This window comes from Eretmochelys imbricata, chromosome 8 (assembly GCF_965152235.1).
Source record: "Eretmochelys imbricata isolate rEreImb1 chromosome 8, rEreImb1.hap1, whole genome shotgun sequence".
In the NCBI taxonomy this organism is placed as follows: Eukaryota; Metazoa; Chordata; order Testudines; family Cheloniidae; genus Eretmochelys; species Eretmochelys imbricata.
This window is the reverse complement of record NC_135579.1, coordinates 74,176,945-74,189,872: the sequence shown is the minus strand read 5'-3', so window position 1 is coordinate 74,189,872 and position 12,928 is coordinate 74,176,945. Positions and strand designations below refer to the sequence as shown.

Here is a 12,928-nt window from a genome sequence, read left to right as displayed (position 1 = left end):
GTGCCCCTGCCCCTCCTACTGGTAAGTAGAACTTTGAATTGAACTTTGCGATTGTTTTATTGTGTACTGTTCACACACACCAGTTACTATGTAGCTGGCTGGAGACCTCATGCCAAAAATGGGGAATGCAGGCTGTTCCCTTTAGTGACAGGCAAAGCCCCTGCTACTGCAGTTTCAGAGCTGCTGGAACTTGGGAGCTGATGAGCAGAGCAAAGCAAAGATAAAGAGGTACTAGAAGCAGATTTGCTAAAATGACCTTTGCCCCTTGCCCGGCTTGTTCCTTTTGAAGCACTGTCCTGTTTCTATTCACTCTGAATGCAGGTCATCAATACCTACATGAGGATGAGCTCTCATGACCCCAGTTTTACCTCTAGCTTTTCAAGAGAGTCTGAGAGCTGAGCCCTTAGCTGTCTGTGGTGGTGGAATCTGCTGTGCAATCACCAGCTTGCTGCCATGGATTCCTCTGGGGACCACATGCAGAAAGCTCATCTGTCTCCCCACAGAAGGCGGCACTGGCCCTTGAATACCAACCAGGTCTTATTCAGGAATGTTTAGATGGGAGCTAATGTCAGCATCACACCGTAGAGACAGAACAATTCACATATATCCCTTTGGAACCAGCCATTCCCCTACATACACAGGGCCTGCTGCAGGATGGGTTTTGGGAGAATTTTTTGCCTTTATCTTAGCTCATCTCTCTCAAGTTTTGGTATTAAAGTCATGGCCACAATTTAACCCTAGCAAGCCAGCATGTGTGTCCCTCAGGTGTCACTTAGCAAGGGTACTAACATGCTGTAAGAACAGACAGTATGGGTTTCCACTGGAAGGGACCCAGCTGTAGAGCCTTTATGGTAGAACACTCTCCTCCAGAGGTAGCCATAGCAGTCCAAAGGGTAAGTGGCTGTGGACCACAAGGAGCAACAGTGCAGTGGCTGGGTGTTTCAACACATCTCCTGAGAAAGTTCTTGAGGCAGAGCACCTGTGGAGTCCCTGGCAGAAATTAAAGCTGCACCCCAGTGGAGGGCTGCCAGCAGCAGTACCTTTGCCCGCTCTCCTGGGACAGCACTGACTTGGTGGCAGATCGGAGCTAACCAGCACAGGATAGGCTATACAACCCATCACTGCTGGTTTGTGGGCAGCTCTGTGCTTTCTCAGAAATAAGGGCTCAGGTCTATGCTCCAACACGGAGTGCTTCTCTTGTTTCTCACATGTACACAATTCTGGTCTTCTGCGAAGTACCTGGGGATTAAAACGTTTCTCACAAAGTGTCACAGTTACTCAGGTTGCTCTCTCTCTCTCTCCTTACTAGTCATTTCATCTTTGTCCTTTGCCTCTGCCTTAGGCTTCCCCTGCTTGGCGCGCTCTTTTTTTCTTTTGTGTTTACATTTGGATTCTTTACCATCCTTCTCCCTCTGGTTGTCACTCTGTTCTTCCACCTTTTCAGGCTCATCTGCTTCCTCCCTCATGATTGCAGTCTTTTCCTCTCCTGGGGCCTTCCAGGCTGGACTGCCTTCTTTCCTGGGACTTTTTTCTACATTAACCAAAAGTTAATTTAAAGATTACCATCATCTCTGGAGATGTATTGGGAGAAGTGAGATAGTAATAAATTACAACAGTACTTAGCTCTTAGCATTATTCATCATCAAAGACTTTCAGTGACATTAGGAACATAGCAATTGCACTCTGACCTATCAGACTAATGATCCACCTAGCCTAATATCCTCTCTTCCAAGTACTCAAGACCAGGTACTACAGAGGCAAGACTGACATCTTTTCAATTGCATGGCGGAAGTTTCTTCCTAATCCCAGGTGCTTAGTGGGCTGGTTTATGTCCTAAAGCATAAGGTCTGATATGCACTGACTGTGTTGGTAACTGCAGACTATATTCTTCAGAAACCCCCCCCTGTTAGATCCCTATTTTGCAGCTGGGGATCCGGAGGTTAAGTGATGTAACCAAGGGCAGAGTGAAAGAGTTAGCGTGCAGTTCCCAATCATGTGCTTCGATCATACCTCTAGGAAGGAAAGCAGCTACATGAATTTATGTGGAGGGGGGAACAAGGGAAGCAAGAACAGTGTGTCCTCTGATGGGTTTTTCCCCCCACAACGTAGCTAGAAGGAGAGGTTCACTGTTTTGCAATACATTGAAATGATCTGGAACTATCAGTCTATACCTAAATTTTCATTATATCAGAGTTTAGTCTTGCCCAATCCTGTTCCGATTAAAGGCAATGGAAAAACTCTAACGGAGTTGAGTGGTACACAATTAGACCCCATAAGCAGGTTTCACAGTAGCTGGAGGTGCACCTCCCAGCCCAGGTAAACAGTCTTGTGCTAACTCTGCACACTAAAAATAGCAGTTTGGACATTGTGGCATGGGTGGTGGCTTGGGCTAGCCACTGAGTACAAGCCCGCCTGACCCATTGGGTCTGAGCTCAGATGGCTAGCCCAGACTGCTGCCATGCTGCAATGTCCACACTGCTATTTTTAGGGTGCTGGCCTGAGCGCAGCTATCTCAGGCCTGTCTGCCCATGCTGGGAGGCACGCTCCTGGCTGCAGTAGAGACATACCCTAAGCAACTTAATTGCCATGGGAATACACGGGTAACAACTACTTAGTTTTCAAATGTATCAGGTTGATTTAGCATTTTAGGGCTTGTCTACACTTAAAACACTGCAACACTTCATTGAAGATGCTACCACATCCTGGGTGGGCTTCTACTGTTGGTGTAGGTAGGTCATGTCCCTGAGAAGTGGAAGCTAGGTTGATGGGAGAATTCTCCCACTGGCGCTGTCTACACTGGGGTTAGGTCGGTTTAACTGCATCACTCAGCAGTGTGGATTTTTCCTTATTTCCTATTGTAAACCAGGCCTCTGGCTATGTCTACACTTGGAGCTAGAGGTGTGATTCTTAGCTCAAATAGACATATTCACACCAGCTCTCATCAAGCTAGTGAGCAAAAAATAGTGTAGCTGCAGTAGCGACTTAGCTGCTCTGAGCACAACGCTACCCGGACCCTGTGGGTGCATATTTTGGGCAGCTCGACCATGCTGCCACTCGCCACTGACCGTGTTACTCCAGTGACACTACTATTTTTAGTATGCTAGCTCGATAAGCACTAGTGTGAGTATGTCTGCTCAAGCTAGAAATCACACCCCTAGCTCTAAGTGTAGACATAGCCTTATTTGCTCTTGGATTTCCTGGCATTTTCCTCCCCCCCCCTCATGTTTTTCCCAGTGCATGACAGTTTCTCTAAAGGAAGAAAGATATAATTGTTCATTATAATTGTTGCCCTTGTGACCCAGATGTGGCAGGGCTGTGGGAGAAGCTAATTTAATAAGCTGAAGAACTAAAGGACCCTAGTCCTTCAAATAGATGAACTATTATGTGCTTCCCATGGAGCGATTCCTCAGAGATCTAAGATCTTTTCAGTTTTACCTTCTCTAGAAAAGAGGAGGGGGTGAGTTATGACAGACTGAATTCTTGTGATCCAGTAGGGGCCTGTCCTAAGGTTACCTGAGATAATATCCTTTCCCTCTAGCCAAGAGCAGCACTGGGTTCTCCAGATTACTACATGTAATTCATCATCCATAATTATGACGTGTCAATTTTTTCAAAATAATTTTGATCCTGGAAAATGAACTGCTGCTTGGGGCAAATGCTCAGATTTCATTTAGGCAGTAACACTTCACTTGAACAATTTGAAAAGTGCTATAAAGAAACCTATACCAGAAGACTTTAGAGTTTAAAGGCTCCCTGTCTACCCCTCTCCTAGGCACACCTGGCAGAAAATACAGCACTTATGGGGCATTACGAACACTCTGAAAGTAAAAATATTTTTCTATTAGTATTGAGGGGCATCCCAAAGGTATGTGCTAAATGCTAAAACCCTCTAAGTGACTCTATGCTATAAGTGTGGAGTTTTCAAAGGAGCCAAAGGGAAATGCATGGCCCACCTCCTATTTGTGCCTTTGAAAATCTCCCTCCACACCTATATACAATGTAGTTCGCTCCCCTGCACCCAGTGCCTCTTTGGCTGATGGGTGCAACGAAGCAGAGAGAGAGAATGGACTCTAGCATCTTGGGTCGAAGGCGCAGGGGCCTGCTGGGAGCAGGACTTCAGGAAGACACCGTGTCTGGGAGACTGTGGTCCAAAGCCATTTTTGCTGGCTATAAGCATGGCCTCCAAAACCAGAGGGAGCACACTGCCCTTCTGAAAATTGATGGAGTTTATGCCCATGATGAGACTGTATCCATCTAGGATCTAAATTTGTACTAAAAATAAAATTCAGAAATTGTTAAAAAAAAATATCCAGGCCAACCTCTGTAATTCTGAATTCCCCTCACAGTGAGGCTAGTGGGAAAGCTGTTTATTCAGTTCAGAACATACCACAATGTAAATCCCCTTTAAGGAGATCAATGTTGCTGTTTCTTTCTTCTCAACCCCAACATGTGGGCAGACTGGGAGGGGAATTTCAGAATGTTTGCAGAGGAGATTAGACCCTTCTGGTCTAGAAGCAACTTCTTGTGCCCAGACCCCTTGCAAACAGTCCATCAGAGCTGACGAGGGGTCATATTGTGATGAGTAGACTGACCATGCAAAAACAGGCAAAGAATGATTCCTTCATCTCTCTGCCTGTTACAGTAGAACCTCAGAGTTACGAACACCTTGGGAATGGAGGTTGTTCGTAACTCTGAAATGTTCGTAACTCTGAACAAAAGGTTATGGTTGTTCTTTCAAAAGTTTACAACTGAACATTGACTTAATACAGCTTTGAAACTTTACTATGCAGATGAAAAATGGTGCTTTTAACCATTTTCATTTTAATGAAATAAGCACAGAAGCAGTTTCCTTACCTTGTCAAATCTTTTTTTAAACTTTCCCTTTATTTTTTTAGTAGTTTACATTTAACACAGAATTGTACTGTACAGTATTTGTGATTTTTTTTTTTTTTTTGGTCTCTTCTGCCTGATTGCGCACTTCCAGTTCCAAATGAGGTGTGTGGTTCACTGGTCAGTTCATAACTCTGGTATTCATAACTCTGAGGATCTACTGTATTTCTATGAAAATACAATGAGCCAGATGCCGTTCTTAATTCACTAGCATCAATTAGGAGTGTCTAGATAGGCATTCTCAAAATAGGCTACATATACATACATGTGTGCACATACACACAAAAGGGGCACAATTCTGATCTCACTCTAGTGTAAATCAGGAGTAGCTCCTTTGAAGTTAATAGTTACACTGATGACAAAGTAAATGGGAGAGACTCAGGTCCAGAGTGAGAGGTGTAACCCCAGTGTAAACATAGTGTAATTAAAATCAGTATCATATCCATTGTGACTCAAGTCACCAATATTCTAGGTTGGGTAATAACAGCTCATCAAATATCCTCATATGCATGAATTAGAGAGATGTGGCTCTGATGTTCCCAGCTAACTTATGCATGCTTTAAAAGCCCTCGGATGGAACAATGACTCATCCTCTAATAACTCTCTAATAATAGTGGGCCACTCAGAGTTCAAAGCCACCTGCTAAGATTCCCACTGTACGTCTGTCTCTAATCTTTTCAGTGGCTCACATAATGAATGTACAATGTATTCACCTCTAAACGGATCAGTGGGTTTTGAAGTTATTTCCGAGCACCAGAGTTTTCAAATAACTCACCATCGGCAGTTGCTGTTTTCTCAGCTTTTGGGTAGCCAGACCCAAACCAGTAAGACTCCTGCAGAGGGAAATACCAAGGCCGTGGTATCCCATACTCCCCTAAAACACAAACAGACCCAGTCCATACAGAGAGTCCACATTCTTCTATGGGCTGGAACTCAGGTATGCAACTTTCATAATGTAAATATCAATACTTGGAGTTTCATTAGCAATCCTGTTCCAACATATTAGAAGATCTAACAAAGCACAGCTACCCACTATGCTTCCAACAGAATAACCCCAGTTTCCAAATATTTTGGGAAAGGGAGGGGAAATAAACACATTATGTGTGATCGGAGCTAACTTTGGTTTTCTAAAGCATAATCTGATTTAATTAAGGAATTCAGCTACCCCCTGCCTGGGGCTAGTTTGAACCCTTAAGACCAGGCACTAGCTGCCAAGAAATGTCCAATTCCAGCAGGTAGGCTCCTGACCCCAAGCAATGATTTCTTTTTGAAGTCCCCTTCAAAATTCTAGAGACTGAATGGGTGAAAAGCTCATCATGTTTACAAAGATTGCACTGGGCCTGAATGCACAACAGGCATCAAAATGAAATTAAGAGGCAGCTCAGGCCAAAATTTCAACATGCAGCTTTCCAGGAAAAACAACTAAAAAATGTGGTGTGATGGCAATTTACACCCGCTAAGAATCTGGTCCTCTATGTTTAAAGTCTTATTCTTTGTGAGCCTGCCTACATAGTGTCTTCTGCCACTTACTCAAAATCAGCAGTAAGATTTGCAATAAACACTGCTGTGTAGTCTATTTCTGTGTGATGCATCCGATGAAGTGAGCTGTAGCTCACGAAAGCTCATGCTCAAATAAATTGGTTAGTCTCTAAGGTGCCACAAGTCCTCCTTTTCTTTTTGCGAATACAGACTAACACGGCTGTTACTCTGAATTCTGTGTGATAGTTACTAGAATGCCTGCTCATTTACACTTCATTTCTCTGGATTGGCTTTCTAACAAGGAAAGCTCTGAACAAGGACTGGATGACTCCCCCAGCTGTTTGGGTAATTTCCAGAGAAACTTTTTGCAAACAAGCAGTTTATTCCGTCACTGCTTCAAACCTGATACACGAACTTTGCAATGATTGTATGTATATGATTTCCACTTAATCATATACATACAATATGCATCCGATGAAGTGAGCTGTAGCTCACGAAAGCTTATGCTCAAATAAATTGGTTAGTCTCTAAGGTGCCACAAGTACTCCTTTTCTTTCCACTTAAAATACTACCCCCTAGGTTCTTAGAATTGACTTACTGTGCTCACATTAACTCACTCAACTCTCTGTCTGCTCACAGAAGCAGCCTTGGCTTGTTATGGGTTTAGTTAAACCTCCTTGAAGCTGGTGGATGTACAGCAACCTTTCATTCAGGATAAGTGTAAAAAACAATTGAGCTCCTTTATGGAACCAGATAGCTGAAGTGAGCTGTAGCTCACGAAAGCTTATGCTCAAATAAATTGGTTAGTCTCTAAGGTGCCACAAGTTCTCCTTTTCTTTTTGCGAATACAGACTAACACGGCTGTTACTCTGAAACCGGATATAGGACTGTACGTTCTTTGTAATTAAACAGGACCACATGATCAATTTCTCCTCCTAATAGAATAACCCTCCACACTCTGAAGTTTGGCTAACCATTGCCACCTGCTTCAACAACAGGCAGTGGAGCTATGGTATGTGTGCTAGAGCAGCAAATCCATTCAAAGGCAACCCCATCGCTTCTACAGCTTTTAATGTACTATTTCAATCATAGGTTTCAGAGTAACAGCCGTGTTAGTCTGTATTCGCAAAAAGAAAAGGAGTACTTGTGGCACCTTAGAGACTAACCAATTTATTTGAGCATGAGCTTTCGTGAGCTACAGCTCTAAGTCTATTAGAGCTATAGTCTCTAAGGTGCCACAAGTACTCCTTTTCTTATTTCAATCATGTTTAACATGAGGCTAAACAACTTTTTTTAAGCTACAAGGAAATGCTCTTGCCCATGAAACACTCACTTCTTAATTTGTACCATGTTGCTAACATCACACCCAGGATTCTCTATAAAAGCCTTAAAAAACCCCTCAGGGAATGTTCCTGACCATCTAGTCAGTGAGAAGAACCGTTTGTCTCATGCTCCACAGGAATTATAACCACACCAGAAGAAACAGCTAACATAAAGGAGCCACAGCACAGTAGTGAGTCAGGCGCTTGTAGTTTGTATTTTGTGCTTCAAAGTGCATTGTCAGGGCTTAAACATTTTCACTACAGCACGTCAAAATTTTTCAAATGAAAAAGAATTTTGATGAAAAATGGCATTTTACAAGCATAAAAATTTTGCAAAAAGATCGTTTTATTAAATGTTCCCTTTTTGGACCAAAAACACCACAAAAATCTGTTTTCCTTTCTCCCCACCCTTTTCACTTGTAAAATGGAAAAAGGGGTGAAAAGGAAAAAGTGAGAAAAAGGAAATGCAAAAAAACAAAAATGGTTCCAGACTAGATTAGACTTGTGGTTCATCTGATCCGATATTCTGTGTCGGACAGGGACCAGCACCAGCTACATCAGAGGAAAATGCAAGAAGCCAGGCAGATGTGGGGTAATCCACATCTCCCCCCATCTCCCCCCATCTCCCCACATCTCCCCCCATTAAAGTCCTATTCTACTCCCTAATAGTTAGAGATTAATTTAGGACAGTGTTATTTACAACCACTACCACATATGAATGGGAGATTGACATACCTGGAAAAACATTTTCAAGGTACCACGTGAGCATTCCATAGAGCAAAGCATCAAAAAGCATCATCTCAATGGAGAAGAAAAAACTGTATTCATCTCCCTCCAGAGGACTAGTCCTGATATTGTTCCACTGTAGCCCAACACCTTGCTCTTCATAGCGTGACAAGTATTCTGTACCAAATCCAAAAGCCACTGGAGAAAGCAAGCTCTGGAATAAAGGTGAAATAATAGGGATTCAGGCAAGGGGAAAGCCCACATCAATAAAAAAATACTTTTTGAGTTGAAGTATGAAACTTGGTTGTGCACACGAATGATCAAGATTAGCAGAAGGACAGGGTTTTATTTTAAACACAATCTAAGGTACAGTAGGACTGGAAAGTCAAGTATTCGGAAAAGAACACTGGGACACCTTTAATCTCAGGACTGGTGGCAGCTCTATGAAGGACTTAGACACAATGATCCTAATTTAACCCTGGCGTAAACAGGTTCAGCTCCAATTGACTTCAGTGGAGCAGCATCTGCTCACATGAGGGTGTAACTCATTTGTTATCTCTCCATATGGAGACTAATGGAGATGACTTTGGCAGTTTGAGCTCATTCAAAAAGTGTCTTGTCAGCCTCAGCAGAATGAAATATTTGTATGAAATAAAATGTAGGATGGTGGCTCAGGTCTCCTCTTCTTTACCAGGTGTACTGTACTCTCACATTGACAAGAGAGATACATGAGGGCACAAGAAATACCCAGGCAAAGGAATTCTATGGTGTGCATGGAGTGACAGTATTTGTGCAGCAGAAGGGAAAATTCACAGAAGACCCAGCCTCAGCAAAACCACAACCCCCGCCCTTTTGGGGTTTCCAGTTGATTTACACAGGTCTTGTTCAACCAAACCAGCATAATCTCTGGACACCATTTTCCATGATGCACTGCAACAGCTCAGCGAGAGGGGACACTATGCTGCATCACAGCAGATGTAGCCTGGCACAGCCCATACAGAATGGGGGCCTGCGCCACTGTGATTGGATCTCTGAATCAAAATTTTCAGTTTTTAGGTGAAATTTTCCCAGTTTTTGATTTTTTACAAAACGTTGACATTTTCCATGGGAAAATCTCACACGCACACACACCAATCCAACCAGCTCTATTTCAGTCTGTGAAGCTCTAAACAAGCAACATAAACCCAAACACAACACAAAACACAGGGAAACTCTTGTTTTGCCAGTGCTTCCCATCCTGGTTTCCGTCAGCAAGGGCCCGATTCCCTTCTTTTACACCAGTGTAATTCCATCCGACTTGAGCACCCTAAAATCCTGTTAATGCTCCAGAGTTAAGGGCATTGAGCTTCTCACAGGATCAGGTCCTTGATCCAGTTTTATTGCCTTCATCTACAGAACCTGAAATGCTCTATCCCAGGGGTGGGAAAACTATTTGGCCCAAGGGCCACATCTGGGTATGGAAATTGTATGGCGGGCCATGAACGCTCACGAAATTGGGGGTTGGGGTGCAGGAGGGGGTGAGGGCTCTGGCTGGGGGTGCAGGCGGGGACTCCAGGCTGGGGCAGGGGGTTGGAGTGCTGGGAGGGGTAGCGGGGGGGGGAGTTGAGGGCTCCAGCTGGGGGTATGGTCTCTGGGGTGGGGCTGGGGATGAGAGGCTGGGGGTGCAGGAGGGTGCTCCAGGCTGGGACCAATGGGCTTGAAGGGATGGAGGGGGATCAGGGCTGGGGCAGGGGGTTGGAGCATGGGAGGGGGTCAGTGGTGCAGGCTCCAGGTGGCGCTTACCTCAAGCAGCTCTTAGAAGTAGTGGCATGTCCCCCCTCCAGCTCCTATGCAGAGGCCCAGCCAGGCAGCTCAGCGCACTGCCCAGTCCGCAGGCACCGCTCCTGCAGCTCCCATTGGCCATGGCTCCTGGCAAATGGGAACTGCGGGGGTGGTGCTTGGGGCGGGGGCAGCATGCGGAGCCCCCTGGCTGCCCCTACGCATAGGAGCCACGGGGGGACATGCTGCTGCTTTCGGGAGCCGTGGGGCAAGCCCCCGCTTGGAGCACCGGAGCGGGGCAAACCCCGGACCCCGCTCCCTGGCAGGAGCTTGAGAGCCAGATCAAAACATCTGAAGGGCCGGATGTGGCCCCCAGGCTGTAGTTTGCCCACCCCTATTCTGTCCTGTGCAGTTAGAGAGCCTGATCTACAGCAGAGTTAGAGTACCAGTCAAACCACTATGCCAACAATTGTAATACAGATGGGACCACAATGTATTCTGCAAATCAAAGGAGTTTGCCTTTGAGGTTCTGGATTTGGCCCATATCTAGTTTAAAGGGGACATTTTCAAGTCAATTTGAGCCCCAAATTTTATTTATATAAACACACGCACTTTTTAAAGGTTGGCAAATGCTCACAGGAATACAAATGTTTGAATGAAAACAGCTTTCAGTGAATTTAAAAGTCAGTTAAAAATCACATTACAATAGCTCTGTCGCACTTGTGTTAAAATACAGTTGGCACATTTAAATCTAAAATCATTTTAAAATGATAATTTGCATCTTCACCACTTCCTCTGTTTACTTACATTTTGCACCTATTTGTTTCTAGCTGGTTGCACTTGCTGGCTCTCCTGCTACAGCACACTGCAGCGAGGTACAGGTTGCAAACACTGCAGGGGCATGTCTACATCAAAAAGACTAGTTTTACTGAACTTTTTAAAAAAAGCCATGTAAACCATTCTAGTGACTATGGTTTGTCAGAGGCTTATTCCCCTAGATATCTAACTTCTCAGCCTAAATTACTTGATAGTGTCCCTCTGAGTCAGGAGTAACTGCACTGAAGTCAGTTGAGTTTCCCCAGTGCAAAACCAGCATAAGGAGGGAGGACGGTGGCTCAGGTCTCTTCCTCTTTACCAGGTACTGTACTCTCAGTTACTCGCACGCTGACTAGAGAGACAGAGACAGGGGCACAAGAAAGTCAAGACAAAGGAATTATACAGCCAGAGAGAGCCTGAGGTCATAGATTTTCAAAGAGGGAGGCAAAAGGCGCCTTACTGCCATAATCTTCAGGTTAATAGTCATGCGGTCCTGCCACGCAAAGCAGACGACGTGGGGCAGGTAGAGGGTGAAGTAGAGGACTCCGCTGCAGGCGGCTGCCAAGTTAGCTTTGGAGAAGAAGGTACTGAGCAAGAAACACTGCATTATGGTGGCTGTGGTGAACGTCAGCAGAAACAGGAGGAGGATGAGAGGATTGCTGTAGTGAAGCACCTTGCCACACTGTAACCAAAGGAAACCAAATGAGTTTAGGTACACTGCTGTCTCACAAGCTAGCAGCAGAGCTCAGAAATACCGTTGGTACCAGAGTTATAATGGTTAATCAATTTAAACTACCCACTCTACCTAATCTATTTAACCTCTCTCTCCAGGCATTTTTACAATTAAAAAAAAATCACAGCTAAAGTAAGTCAGTGGTCTAATTTCATCCCTGCTCGCTGGCTCTGAGGTACCTGGCATTGTTGCCAGTCTCACTAGTTTTCCAGCTCAGAGTTCTATTTGATGGCTCTCTGTTGTCTTTGTTACAGACAAAAATCTGATGTTCTCCCTCTGCATTGAAGGAAAGTTTCCTGCAGACATTACAACCTTACAAATCCAAGTGAGACATGTCTGCATGGAAACCAATTCTGTTAAAATAAAATTGTCTGAACTATCAGAACAAATTCCCATTCTTCTCCCCGGGACCCCACACCGGAGAGAGGTTATGGGGAAAGTTGGCTAACACACATTTAAAAAGAAAAGCTTGTAGGCAGATTATAAAGCACTATATTCTGCACTTGAATTACATTCACATTCCCAGAGCCTGTGAGGGCTGAAGAGGATGACTAAGATCTCCCAGAATCCTTTGTGTAGAAAGTAACCCACTGGATGAACTTGTGTTGACCTTTCTTCCTTAATGCTTTTGAATCTTTAATGTCCCCTCTTACTGAAGAGTGTGGTCTCAGCTGACTGTCAGCTTACTCCTAGAGGGAGAAGGGCTGTTTTGTTCCTTAAGAGCTGATCTCCACACAATTTTTGTACCAGTATAACTAGGCCAGTTAAAGGTGTGATATTTTTACCAATAGAGTTATATTGGTGCAGCTCCATGCGTGGATGCAGTTGTACTGGGATAGCTAGTCTGGGTCCCCCATGGGTAGTGGAACAATTATTTTGGTATAAATACATTTATAGTGGTATAACAACCTCCACCCTAAGAAGCTTGTACCACTTTAACTATACCAATACCCTGTGTGTGTAGTCAAGCCCTAAGAGTGCAAATACACTGGGAGAGCTTATGAGGACAGGATTGATTAGAGAGAGCAGACTGAATTCTGACTCCGTATTTGTAACAATTCAGTGCAGTGGGGAAAATGTCAGGTAACTCTTCCCTGCCAGAGCAGCACCCATTAAGGAACCAATCACTCTAGCTCAGTTAAAGAACAGTTAGTCTATCATCTAGAAAAGGGTTGGGTGGCTTTGGAAATTGGGTCCAATTCTA

General features: G+C 44.3%; 1 protein-coding gene across 1 annotated transcript in view; it reads right to left on the bottom strand.

The window, feature by feature from the left end:
• ABCA4 (ATP binding cassette subfamily A member 4) overlaps positions 1-12,928 on the bottom strand; it is a 99,925-nt gene that overhangs the window by 44,098 nt on the left and 42,899 nt on the right. The window contains exons 15-19 of the mRNA XM_077825358.1: positions 11,452-11,673; positions 8,427-8,631; positions 5,707-5,764; positions 1,511-1,531; positions 1,307-1,461 (exon numbers count right to left, since the gene is read on the bottom strand). Of these exons, the coding sequence (XP_077681484.1) occupies positions 1,307-1,461; positions 1,511-1,531; positions 5,707-5,764; positions 8,427-8,631; positions 11,452-11,673 (661 nt within the window). The remainder of the gene's footprint in view (positions 1-1,306; positions 1,462-1,510; positions 1,532-5,706; positions 5,765-8,426; positions 8,632-11,451; positions 11,674-12,928) is intronic.